Source organism: Hoplias malabaricus, chromosome 2, assembly GCF_029633855.1.
Source record: "Hoplias malabaricus isolate fHopMal1 chromosome 2, fHopMal1.hap1, whole genome shotgun sequence".
Lineage (NCBI taxonomy): Eukaryota > Metazoa > Chordata > Actinopteri > Characiformes > Erythrinidae > Hoplias > Hoplias malabaricus.
Window position 1 is genome coordinate 36,496,615 of NC_089801.1, and position 13,280 is coordinate 36,509,894.

At 40.4% G+C, this 13,280-nt stretch overlaps 2 protein-coding genes across 2 annotated transcripts in view; both read right to left on the minus strand.

Moving 5' to 3' along the window:
* The window catches only part of LOC136682975 (butyrophilin-like protein 3), a 173,820-nt gene that overhangs the window by 121,223 nt on the left and 39,317 nt on the right, over positions 1-13,280 (minus strand). The window lies entirely within an intron of this gene.
* On the minus strand, positions 187-4,958 carry LOC136676488 (GTPase IMAP family member 4-like). The gene is made up of 5 exons (XM_066653558.1): positions 4,868-4,958; positions 3,895-3,917; positions 2,408-2,468; positions 1,333-1,401; positions 187-1,229 (listed from the first exon to the last, which is right to left on the minus strand). Exons 1-5 carry the CDS (start codon positions 4,956-4,958, stop codon positions 187-189), a joined length of 1,287 nt encoding a protein of 428 aa, XP_066509655.1.

A 13,280-nucleotide genomic window follows, 5' to 3' on the forward strand; every position in this document is an offset into this window, starting at 1 on the left:
AAGTTGCTGCTTTTTCACACACACTTTTTCTTAGAAGAGACACTTGATACTTTCTCCAGACTCCAGGTCCTGAGTCTTCTCAAGTTTTGAAAATCTCTCTCTTAGATTCTCCAGCTCCTTCTACTTTTCTTCCATCTGCCTGCTCAATTCTAACTGCATCTTTAAGTTTGAAGTCAAACTATCTTGCTAAACTTCTTGAGGGATGACCTCCACCAGGTTCTCCTCTGCCTCCGTCTTGGATTCTTCTTCATGCCTATCCTCCATCTCCTCTCTGTGTAATATCCTCTTAATATCCTCCTTCTGCCTCTCTCTCAAGCTGTTTATTATGTTCTCCATCTTAATTTTCCTCTGCTGGTATATTCTGAGTTCTTGTTCCAGTTCACTTTTTCGCTTGCTATTCTTTTCTTCCTTGAACTTTCTCTTTAGTTCAGTCATTTGCTTGTTCAGTTGTCTGAGCTCTTCTTCATGCTCTTGTATCACTCCATGAATCTTTCTCAAAGGGTTCTCCACCATTTCTCTAGAGTTAGGGTCTTCCCTAGCTTTCCTCTGTCCTCCTTCTTCCAGTGTGATCTTCTTTTCTGGTTCTCTGATCTGAGCTTCTGTCTCCAGGTAGATCTCACTGCTGTAGAACTTCTCTCTGTTCCCTTCTACTATATTCTGGATCTTCTCCAGCAGCTCTGAGACCTGAAACCCCTCTCCACTCTCCTTAATATTGAGACAGTGAAACCTGTTCCCACATTTCTCCACAAGGCTCTGGACCTCCTGGTTTCCTGACTGGACAAACTCTTCAATCTTCTTCTCTTGGTCTTCATCAGTGACGGTGAAGAGGATAATGGTGTTCCTCCAGCATCTCTCTCCAAACATCTCCTCCATTCTCTGCAGCATGTCTCTCTCCTCCCCTGAGGTCTGCTTCACTGGTATGACTAGGAGGAAGGCGTGGGGTCCTGGGGCCAACAGATGGACACAGAGTCCCACGTCCTGTCTCAGCTCTTCCAGAGAGAGTCCAGGACTGAAATAGTCAGGAGTGTCCACCACAGTCACCTGCCTCCCAGCCACCTGGCCCTGTCTGCTCTCACTCTGCTGCCTCACTGTAGATGCTCCAGCGCTGCTCCTCTCCTCTCGGCCCAGGAGCCTGTTTCCTGCTGCACTCTTCCCACTTCCAGTCCTCCCCAGCAGAACCAGCCTCAGCTCTGATACACCACCAGACTCTGGAGGAGACTCTCCACTCACTGCAGATCAACAAGAATGAAGGGGTTCATTTATTAGTGAGTGTGAGAGAATGGTCTGTCTAGAGAAATATTTCAGAAACTATATGAATGTGTGATTATTTACTGAATGGAGGAAGTCCTTCTTTACTGTTTCTCCTCCTGAGTGGAGCTGGGTCTGGAGTCTCTTCACTGACTGAGAAACCACAGAACCACAATAAACGCGTATTCTTAAAGACAGTTTGTGGATAGTTAATGCTGTGGAAATGAGTGAGTATCTCTTTATACACACAACTACTAGTTATTTACTGAAATGTGGCCAGAGCAAAATATTATACTCAACATATAAATAAAAACGAAGTATTAAAAATATTATAAAAAATAAACTTTAGTTATAATCATGTTATAATAATATTATTTTAATCATAAATCAAATCCTCTATTACATTAAACAGAGACATGTGTCATAAAACCTTCAGTAATAAAAAAATATTCTAAAAAAAGTTTCCTGCAGCTGCTTGTTTCTCTTGTCTAGAAGTCTGTCTTTCTCCTGAAGCTGTGTGCCTCTCTCTCCATTAGCTATGTGTCTCGTTCTGTTATAATGTTCTGTTTCTCTTTCAGCTCTCTGCCCATTTGTTCGAATTGTTCTTTTGTTTCTGTAAGAAGTGAGTCTTTCTCCTGCAGCATTTTGTCCTTCATCTGAAGTGTCTCTGTGTTATTTGTCACAAGTTTTTCTTTCTCTTTGTCTTTTTCTCTCAGTTCTTCATTTCTCTCCATTAAAAGTCTCTCTCTGTCTTTAACGATGACTTTCAGTCCTTTTAACTCTGTGAGAAACACATTAATAAAACACTCAGGATCAAACTGGTCACTTTCCTGATTTCACATAAATTTATACACATTTATAAATAGGAATAATGACTGTTTATTTATTACATTTAAGAAATCACAATAATTATAATGTGATGTGCAAAATTATGGCACATTTTATATTCCATGCTCCATTAAATATGTTCAATTAATAACATAAAGTGTGCATCTAAATCTGCAGATTCTAACTTCCCTGTAATTTACACTTAGAAAATAAAATGTGATTTGAGAAGAGTGTAAAAATGATATAAACACATTGGACTCTTCTGTTACTAAACAGAGAATAAAAGGCAGAACTATCTGTGACTTTTATTTTGTATCTTTTCATTACTCACCCGTCCTCAGAGCAGATTCCTCCATTTTCTTTCTCTCCTCTTCTGTCCATTCTCTGTCGCTCTGTAGACGTGAATAAAACAGTGTGAAGGTTCATGTATGAAGTTAATATTGATGTGATATGAACAATAACTGAGTCTCTGTTTAAATCACTGTTGAAGTGTGGGTCTGAATCACTGAGAGCTGAGATCACTAACAGTTCAGACTCTGAGGACTTTCACTGATTTAAACTCAGACTGTGTTTGAAAAACAGTGACATTTAAAGGAACACTGTAGTATTTCTAACTTAAAATTACAGCTTCTAAATGACTGATGTTCCACTGAGCTTTAACAGGGAGAATAGAGCCTCTGTTGTGGCTACGCCGGGTCCTCTGCTGGTTTACTGCACTAAGCAACTTCTGAATCAAGGGGCGGGGGGCTCTCACAAGAAAAGTGTAACACTTTACAGCACAAATCTCACGGGTGTTTACCTCTCTACAAGAATAATCTAGCTCAGTATTCACAGTACGGACATAATAGCAGAGAGAGAGAGAGAGAGAGAGAGAGAGAGAGAGAGAGAAAGAGAGAGAAAGAGATGTTTGTGTGAATTACACTCAGCAGCAGGTAGGGGGAGCTCAGGAGACAAAAGGAGAGGCACAGACAAGATTAAAACACGATCTGATCCAACAGAGTCAAACTGAGCTAATAAAATCTAAACAGTGTCACACCCTTGTTCTGTCTTGTCTGTTGTTGTCCCTGCCATGTGCTCACTTAGCACATGGCTCTATTTATTATTGTTTATGTCTCCGCCCTAGTCCCGCCTTTGTTCCTCCTCCTCATCAGTGTCTCATTTGTAACCCTGCCCCCTCATTATCTGTTTCAGGTGTCCCTTGTCTGTGTGGTGTATTTAAGTTCCCTTGTCTCTCTTCCTTGTGTTGGACATTCCATGTTTGCTTGTCTGTCTTGACTGTTTCTTGAGTTGATTCACATCCCTGGTCTGTCTGTTTCTTCCTTGTGCTTTGTGAGTTGTTTGGTTTGTCTATTTGTATTACTCTGTTTAGTTCTGTGTTCTAGTTTAACGTCTGTAGCTCTGTCTGTTTAGCTCTCTCTCTGTCCAGTTCCCTGTTTGTCCAGTTTTCTCTTTCTGTCCATGTCTCTCTGTCTAGATCTTTCTTTATCTAAGGTTCCTGTCATGTTGTCCTAGTTTGTTTATCTGTGTTGTTATCTTCTGTTTAATAAAAATTACTGTGTTTTAGCAAATACGTCTGCCTCCCATCAGTCCGGCGCGATCCTGACAGTGTTAATTTGACCACAGCACAGTGTCTGTATTAAACAAAGTATTTTTAAGTGAAAAGATTTTTTTAAAGGAGACATGAACATCCAACAAACAAAGTATATTCATCTAAAGACTCTGAACAACAACACACTCTGCACCACTTTATACACTTTTTATGTCTACAGATAATATTAACTCTGATTATTACTAGATATTAGAAGATAATGTGCTCACCTGAGAAATGATGACTTTATCAACTAGAGAATCAGATTAGAGACAAAATTAGAAGATTTAAATACAGAAAGTACATAATAACACAAACAGATTCACCTGTAAGTTCTGTATCACATGAAGACGTGTAGAAGCTCTAAGGAACTGTAACTGAACATCTGTTACTCTCTTAGTATTTAAAATAATAATAATACTGCTCTGTTTCTGCAGTGTTTCTAGTTTGAAAGATATAAGTAAAGAGCACTAAAACCTCAGCTCCAGACTAAAGAGCTCAGAGTGTGAAATCTTGTGTGTAGTTTGAGACGTTCTGCTGTGGAGCTTTAGAGAACTTCTCCTGATGGGTTCCTCAGTAAGTCTGACTTTCTGATCGTCTGAATCCTGTTTGATTTCTTCACTTCACTCTGTAATGAACACATTCCCTCCATGTTTCAGCCGATCAGTCGCTTCTATTTCATTATTAAACAGTGTTTCCTTCATGAAACAGTATTAAATAGAAACACTGACATAAACACGTCTCTGCTGTTAAACACGTTAGGACAGTGCTTCTCAAACTTTTTACACCAAGTACCACTCATTGTCAAACCACCAGCTCCAAGTACCACCTATGAGTCTTATCACAGCAATACGTGTGTCCTTGGTTGTTCCTCCGCTCCAGAGTAAAAATTACAGAGAGAAAACACATACATAGGTCTAAACTGAACATTTTAAACACAATTAAACATTTATGAGAACACACAACATCTTTGGGAAAAGGTATTAAACATTTTGAAAGAAAAGCAAAGGAGAAACGAGAGAGAGTTCAGTTTAATATTTATTAATTATGCACTTTAGGTGAAAACAGCACAGAGCTCTGAGCAGGTCTCACAATGGCTCTCGGCGCTTGTGTTAAACTGTGTTAAGACTCTAATGACACGAAGAATGGCCACAGTTTACCTTCAGCATGTACAGAACACTCGCATTGTTTCTCTCTTTTTGCCTCTGGATGTTGCACTGCTGGACTCTGGAGTATTTCTCAGTGTGTTCTCGTGCTCGGTCTCGGCTTGTTTTCTCACTTCCACTTTGGCCATTTTGTAAATAAAGTCCAAACTGCTCACATCTGTCTCTAGCTTATGTTCAGAAAGTAAGCAGCTGAAACAGTAAGCTTTCTGTACATGGATTTAGCAAAACACTGAGGATCACGGCCCTTACCTGGAAAAAGCAGGAGAACGCCATCTTCCCCACCCTCTTCCCTTTTTTTTTTTGCTTGAGAATGACACGTGATTTTCTATGACAATTTCTGTAATTTCTATGAATTACAGCAAAAAAGGAAACTGAATTTACACACAGCTCTAATGTGAACACTACACACTGGAACAGAGAATCTGGACGTTACAATGGTCATAAATATGAGGAGTAAGAACTCAACTCAAATTTATTTATAGAGCACTTTAAAAAACACCAACAGCTAAAACAAAGTGCTGTACAAAAGATGTTTATAAAACGAAATAAAATAAAATAACCAATAAGGAAAAATAAATAACTTAAATAAAAACAAAAGTAATAAAACAAAAGTCTCATGCTGGGTTGAAAGCCAAGGAATAAAAGTGGGTTTTAAGATCGAAATCGAAAGTGAAGAAGCCTGCCTAATCTGTAATGGCAGGCTATTCCACAGTTTCGGCGCAACAATTGAAGAGGCTCTATCTCCTCTGAGCTTACATTTTGACCTCGGCACCTCCAGGAGCAGCTGATCAGCTGAGACATGGGGATGTAGCAGCTCAGTGAGGTAAGGTGGGCGAGTCCATTTAAAGATTTAAAAACAAATAAGAGAATCTTAAAATGCACAGGCAACCAGTGGAGAGAGGCCAGAATGGGAGTTATATGCTCCCTCTTACGTGATCCCGTTAAGAGTCGGGCAGCAGCATTTTGAACTAATTGAAGACGTCTGAGGGAGGACTGGCTGACTCCAAAATACAGTGCATTGCAGTAATCCAGCCGGGATGTGATGAAGGCATGGATTACTGTTTGAAAGTGCTCGTGTGAGAGAAATGGCTTCACCTTTGCCAGTTGCCTCAGGTGGAAAAAGCTGGACCTAACCCTAACTACTGTGCCTAATTGGCGGTCCAATTTAATTTAGTGAAAGAAGTGAAGTGGAGGAGACGAGAGGATCTTAGGAATCAAGTCTCTCACTGATGCTGACACTAATTATTTGATTTTCTGATTTAGAGACTAATGCAGTCAGACAAATAGTGTGTGTGTGTGTCTTTTGTCCTACTGTTTTCAGTAATGGTGATGATAATGATGTAATTAGTGAAACTGATGATTGTGATGATAATGTAATACCTCAAATAATACATCATCACATAAGAACAGTGACATAACTCCCAACAGAGTCCACATTGCTTTTATATGTGATGTCTTTTTCTCATCAGTACACTTCACTGTCTCTAAATTCCTGCACTGCATAGTGCATTGTGGGAAGGAAGGGGAGAGATGGAAGTTAAAGGCTCTCATTTCAAGCTTTGTTTAAAACATGAGCAACTGATTAAACTGGATTTTATGTGAGAGCTTGACTTGGATTAAAACTCTCCTCTGACTTTATAAACTACACAAACTACATCCAGTACTTTCAGTAGAAATACATAACATTCACTTACCAGTCTCTGCCTCTAAAACATCAAAGAGAAAGATAAAAAGATGAAATGTTAGAGAGAAATATGGACTGTACACAATATATAAACACTATAGACAATGTATTATTTGTAAATTGTGAGAAAGTCCTGTCTCTCTTATTTACTGCAGCTCCATCCGTTAGACTTTCAGTTCAGACCTGGGGTCATCCACTTTGTAAATAAATGAAGGTTTAGAGCTCAGCTGCTGTTTTGTTTCTTAAACATTTACAGGATATTTGTTCATTTAATGAGGAAGACTGTAATGATGATGATGATGTAATGAGGGAGGCTGTAATAATGGTGTACTGTGGGACACTAATGATGAGGATGTAATGCCTCACATATAGCATCATCAACATAAGAACACTGACATTACTCTCAACAAAGTCCACACTGCTTTTATCTGTGGTGTCTTTTTCTCATCAATAAACTTTACTGTCTCTAAGTTCCTGCAGTGCAGTGGGATTATGCAGCAGTGCATTGTGGGAAGGAAGGTGGGAGATGGAAGTTAAAGGCTCCCATTTTCAAGCTTTGTTTAAAACATGAGCAACTGATGAACCTGGATTTTATGTGAGAGCTTGACTTGGATTAAAACTCTCCTCTGACTTTATAAACTACACAAACTACATCCAGTACTTTCAGTAGAAATACACAACATTCACCTACCAGTAGATTTGCCTAAAACATCAAAGAGAAAGAAAGATAAAAAGATGAAATGTTAGAGAGAAATGTGGACTGTACACAATATATAAACACTATAGACAATGTATTATTTGTAAATTGTGAGAAAGTCCTGTCTCTCTTATTTACTGCAGCTCCGTCCGTTAGACTTTCAGTTCAGACCTGGGGTCATCAGTAACATCTGTGCTCTCAGACCAAAATGTTCAGGAGAACAAAGGAAAGTTTAGAAGAACACAGAGAGGTCGATCTGAACCATTTTCACTAAAATAATAAACTGGATTTACAGGAGGTTCAGTGCAGACGTGTTTGAGAACTGAGAAAATGTGGACGTTGGTGAATTTAAAGTGAAGGAAAATGGATAATTGAGAGTGTGTTTACATTAATCAAAGCAGGGAAACGGTTTCGTTAAATTAAAGATTGAGGTTTTCACGTCTAAAGACAATGTTTTTAAGATGGAAGCTATATCTGAGATGAGCTAATGCTAAAGCTAACACTGGCTGCTCAGAGCAATGTTAGATGCTGAGGAGGTGCAGTTGCATTGTGGGAAAGAATGTGAACAGTCTTCATTCTGTGATGGGAGACTTTATCAGGTGAATATACCCTGAAAGAACTGAGGTCACTGTCTGATTTCTGGATTAAACTGTAATAGATGTGATACGTTTTTAAACACAGCAGACATTGTGATCAGTGTGAGGAGGGAGGAGTGATTTACTCACATTGTATGAAGGAACTGTGTAAAAGAAAAGAGCAGAGCACAGTGTGAGATAAAACCCAATGAGAAAACACTCACATCATTTACAAACACTACTTGAGAAACAGTCTTTAACACTTCATCTTCCTCATCAGAAATCTCCTTTATTCATCTGTGCTGGAGTTTCTCATCCTTCGCTACTGCACCGTCACCCAATGCTTTCACTACAACTCCATGAAGATGTTCAGCTAAACGCTTAAACCCTAAACCTACAGCAGACTCTCAGCCTTATAGAAATGTTTCTGTTTCCACTACATTCATTACTTCATCAGGTGTTTCTCTCTTAACAGTCCTGTGCTCCTCCATCAACTACAGTAACGTATGAGTGATAGATTCTTGTTGTGGAGGAAAAGCCGCTCACAGAAACACAAAGCTACAACACTCCCAGAGTCACTGAGAGATGTGGAAGTGTGAGAATAAACAGCTTCTGAGGTTCTGCTCTGTTCTGTAGAAATGTCTTCACCTGGATGAACTAAATGTGTGGGGTTTAGGGAAGTGTTTACAGATGCAGCACAGATGTTGGGTCACAGTTAAATCTGACCTCTACATCAGCGTCCATGCTCCTCTAACAGACTGTGGACTTTATATAAACGTATATATGACAGATACAGTGTGTGGTGTGTTAATGGTCTCTGTGTGTTTTCTCTGAGTGTAAGAGTTTGTTGTGGTCAGCACTGGATTTTAAACTCAGTGACCTCATGTGAAGTGAAAGATTTGAGTCTGGGATCAGGAACAGCTCGGCTCTTTTCTAAACTGTGTTAGGAGTTACTAATGAATGTATTATGATTTTAAACATCTCAGTTTAACTTTATAAATCCTACTGAAAGCACTGTGATGAAAGATATCTTTGAATATTATTCAGACCTTTCCCTGTAGTCAGTGTATCTGAGGTTGTTCTGAGTGTGATCAGTAAAATCTAAACTTTTTATTGTACTCTTCCTATAGAAGTCTATATACAGAATTCTGACTGAGTCTCTGAGCCATGTGGAGATTTCTATCAGAAACAGAGTTACTGTTTATTTTACTGAAATGCTCCGTCTGTCCTTCACTCCACATTAACATCATTTATCCTCTGTGTGATTTACCTCCTGTTTCTGAACACAACTCACTTCTGAACATCTGTGTTTCTCACTTCTGTCTTTTCATGTTTTATTCTGAGATGAGACACTGATGATGAGGCTGAGTTTATACAGAGGGGAGTTCTGAGATACTTACACACTTCTACTGTACACTCCTCTGTTGTGTCTCCATCAGTGACCTGACACAGGTAATGTCCTCTATCTGACAGTGTGCAGTTTCTGATCTGTAAACAGCGCAGTGCTTGGGGCAGGTCACAGTGGCTCTCTGCGCTTGTAGCAGGTGAAGGAGGTTAAATCTTGTTTTAGGGCTGTAATGATGCGAAGAACGTCCACGGTTTCCTTCAGCCGAGTGTTGTCTTCTATTTTATCTTCACGTGTACAAAATTCTCGCTTAGGTTTTCTCTATTTTTGCCCCTGGATTTCGTCCTTCTGGGAGTATTTCTCGGGCTTGGTCTCGGCTTGTCTTTTCTCGGTTTTGCTTTGCTCTTTTTATAATAAAATGCAAATTGCTCACGTCTGTCTGTAGCCTTCTGAAACTGGGTTTTCTTTACACGGATTTCTCAAAAAACCTTAGAGAATGCGTTCCCTCCCTCCCTGGAAAAAAAACGGAGGAACCCTGTATGTGTGTGTAGCTCGTTGTATTTTTTTACACCACAAATGAATTTCATTGGGGCATAAATATGAAAACTGTGAAACATTATGTAATTTACACATAAAATTTTAGATTTTCAGTTATGAATAAATTCCTTAATTAAGTAGTAAACATTTCTTGTCCTTTGGCGGACCTCCTCTTGCTGCTTCACGTACCACAGTTTGACAACCACTGTGTTATAGGAATCAGTCACAAATCAATATCAAACACTGATTAATATCTTCACTTTTGACTCACTGTTGCTTGCAGTTGCCATCTTTGTCTCTTTATCTGCTCCTACAGCTTCAGACCAAAAGAAAATGTACTACTTCCGCCTCTGCTGCTTTTCCCTTTGCTCTTCTTCGGAGTTATATCACTGCTTCAGGAGAAACCTGCTCCATTTTAAAGCAGCTCAGACCTGCTCTTTGTCTCAAACACAACGATCCACAAAAACAAGCCCGAGTTTATACCTTTATCCACAAATCACCCACAAACTCCTCTCTCTCCGTTTCAGCGCCCAGAACGGACTACTGCACTCTTTCACTTTCACCTGCAGCTCAGGTACACTGTGGGTTTGCCAGATTAGAGGGAGGAGACTCCACAAATCCTGCCAAAATATTACTTTAATCTGAATATTATTAATTAAACCAATGAAAACTCAATGCACACAAACTACATCTACCTTCCAAGTGGGGTGTCTGTACGAAATATGGTCTCTTCCGAACAACGAATTTTACAGGAGAAAAAGAATAATAAGAAAAACTGTAAAAAATACAATAGGGTTCAGAGTGCTTGAACCCTAATAACATGAATCAGAATGATATAGTGTTGTCTGCAGAGCTGGAGAGTCCAGAGCGTGCAGTAGTTTTAGAGCTGCGCCCTCTAGCGTCATGGATTGGAGCAGTAGGTGGGAGTACATTGTTATTTGAACGTAATGCTTTCTTTCTCTAATAGAAGTTTCCCAGTCACCATTTTACAATAAAACTCCGCCCGGTCCAGACCAAGTCCAGCAACATCCATAAGGTGACACAGTGTGAAGACACATCAGAGTGCCGTGCAATGAAGGTGAGTTCATGCAGATAGTGTCCAGCTGAGATCCAAAGACAAGGGCTTCCTCTAAGAGCCCGTGCAAAGTCTTGTCACCTGTTACTGTTACTTTATAAAAATTTAAAACCCTAAAAAGTCCACGAAAAAAACAGACAAGCCAGTGGTGTTCAGAGCATTACAGTTCATTAAAAACTGGGGCTCTGTCCAGCCCCAGTCCACTCACAGTTTGTAGGATCCTGAGTGCAACAGCTCTCCACACAAGATCTTTGGGACCAGTAAGGAGTCTCTGTACAAACTGCAGTCTAAATGCAGCAGTCCTGCTGGCCATGTGGACAAGCCCCTGCCCTCCTTCCTCTTTCGGCAAATGAAGGACAGCCTGAGGAATCTAATACAGCCGGTCCCAAAAGAAATCCACCAGCAGTTCATGAATATTGGATAAAAAATTTGGTGGGGGATCTACACAAACCAATTAATGCAATAGCGATGAGGCAGTGAGGTTATTAATCACTAGTACACGTCCCCCATATGACATCCGCGTACTAGCCACGCCCATCTTTTAAGACGACCTTTAACCTTGTCAATAATGACATCCCAAATTTTTGACACACTCACTGTCTCCCAAGTGCACTCCAAGATACTCCTGTTCTCCATGACAAACCATCAGGAGTGCAGGTCCCCCACCAGTCCATTCCCCAAGTAAAACAGCCTCACTCTTTGCCCAGTTCACTATTGCAGAAGATAAAATTCTAAAATCGTGTAAAACACCAACTAAAATGTCCACATCACTCTGTGAACTGTTCAGTACCACAAGGTCATCTGCACATGCTGACAAATGTACAGTCACATTGGTGTGAGGTACAGGAAGACCAGAGATCCGTTCTCTCAGCTTACACAGCAAGGGTTCAATAGATAATGCATACAACAAGCCAGATCTTGTCTTATACCTCGCTGTACTGTAAAAGGAGCACATGAACCACCGTTTACTTTCTATACACTCTCAATGCCATTGTACAGCACCTTGACCATGGCTATAAAACCAGGGTTGAACCCAAAGCCCTCCAGAACCTTCCATAAATATTCATGTTCAACCCGGTCAAATGCCTTTTCCTGGTCTAAGAAACTGAGAGCAGTCTGTAAGCCCAATAGCCCAGAGATGTCCAAAACATCTCAAAGCAAGTATATATTATCCAAAATAGACCTACCAGGCACACAGTATGCCTGGTCAATGTGAATGATCTGCTCCATAACCTTCCCCAGTCTAGAAGCTAACATTTTTGATACCAACTTGCAGTCGGTGCACAGTAATGCCACAGGGCATCAGTTCTTTAGCTCCATCAGGTCTCCTTTCTTTGGTAACAGTGTTACGGCGGCTCTCCGACAGCTTACAGGGAGCTTCCCTTTCTTTATGCTGTCTTTTAATACACTGAGCACGTCCTCACCTAACACTGACCAGAATGCCTTATAAAATTCAACAGGGAGACCATCGATGCCAGGAGCTCTGCCATTGTCCACACCCTGAAGGACCTCATACAGTTCCCCCATGGAGAGTTCAGCATCAAGTGCAGCGGCAGACTCCTCCATGACTCTGAAATTCCTCCTCCACGTCATGTGCCTGGATCTGCTCGCTCTCATACAGCTTTGAAAAACATTTGATTGTTTGCTGGCGTATCTCAGAAGGCTCAGAGACTAGATCCCCTGATTCTGTTCACACAGCAAGCACAAGCCTTTTCTGTCCATTCTTTCTCTCAAGACCAAAGAAGAACTTAGAAGGAGCATCAAATTCCGTTACATTCTGGAAACATGAGCGGACCAGCGCCCCCTGTGCTGTGACACCCAGCAGGTCAGCTAAAGTAGACTTTTACTTTTAAGAACTTTAATATGCTCTTGATTTCCGGTGGACTCTGCTAAGCCCTGGACTTCCACTACTTCATTCTCTAGAGCTTTTAGAGATCTGGTGGTGTCTCTAGTGACATTGAGAGTGTACTTTTCACAGAACAATTTAATCTGTATTTTCGCTACGTCCCACCACTGCTGTAAGGAATTAAAAGACGTTTATTGAGACTTAAAAACCTTCCAGAAAAAAAGTGATACACTCCTTAAAATGAACATAATTCAAGAGCTCTGTATTAAAATGCCGCTCTGAGGCTTTATGTTGGACTTTCTAATAGTGCACTGAACAATACAATGATCAGAAAACCCAACAGGAGAGATAAAACAGCGTGTAAAAACAGATAAATGAGGCTTAAAACAATAAAACCGATCAAGTCTGACTAAAGAGAGAGTATTGTCTATAGAATGTGTCCATACTGTCTCTGACCCCATGTAAAGTCCTCCATACATCACACAGATCATGGGTCTCTATGAATTCACACAACTGCCTGCGGGAAGCAGTGTGCGGTTCCATGTGGTTTCTGTCCAGGTCGTCAGCAGTGCAGTTAAAATCACCGCCCAGAATGAAAAGATCATTAAAATCACAGTTAGAAATCACAGTGCTCAAAGAGTGTAAGAAGATCGTCCTCTCATTTGCTGCAGTCGGAGCATAAACACAAATA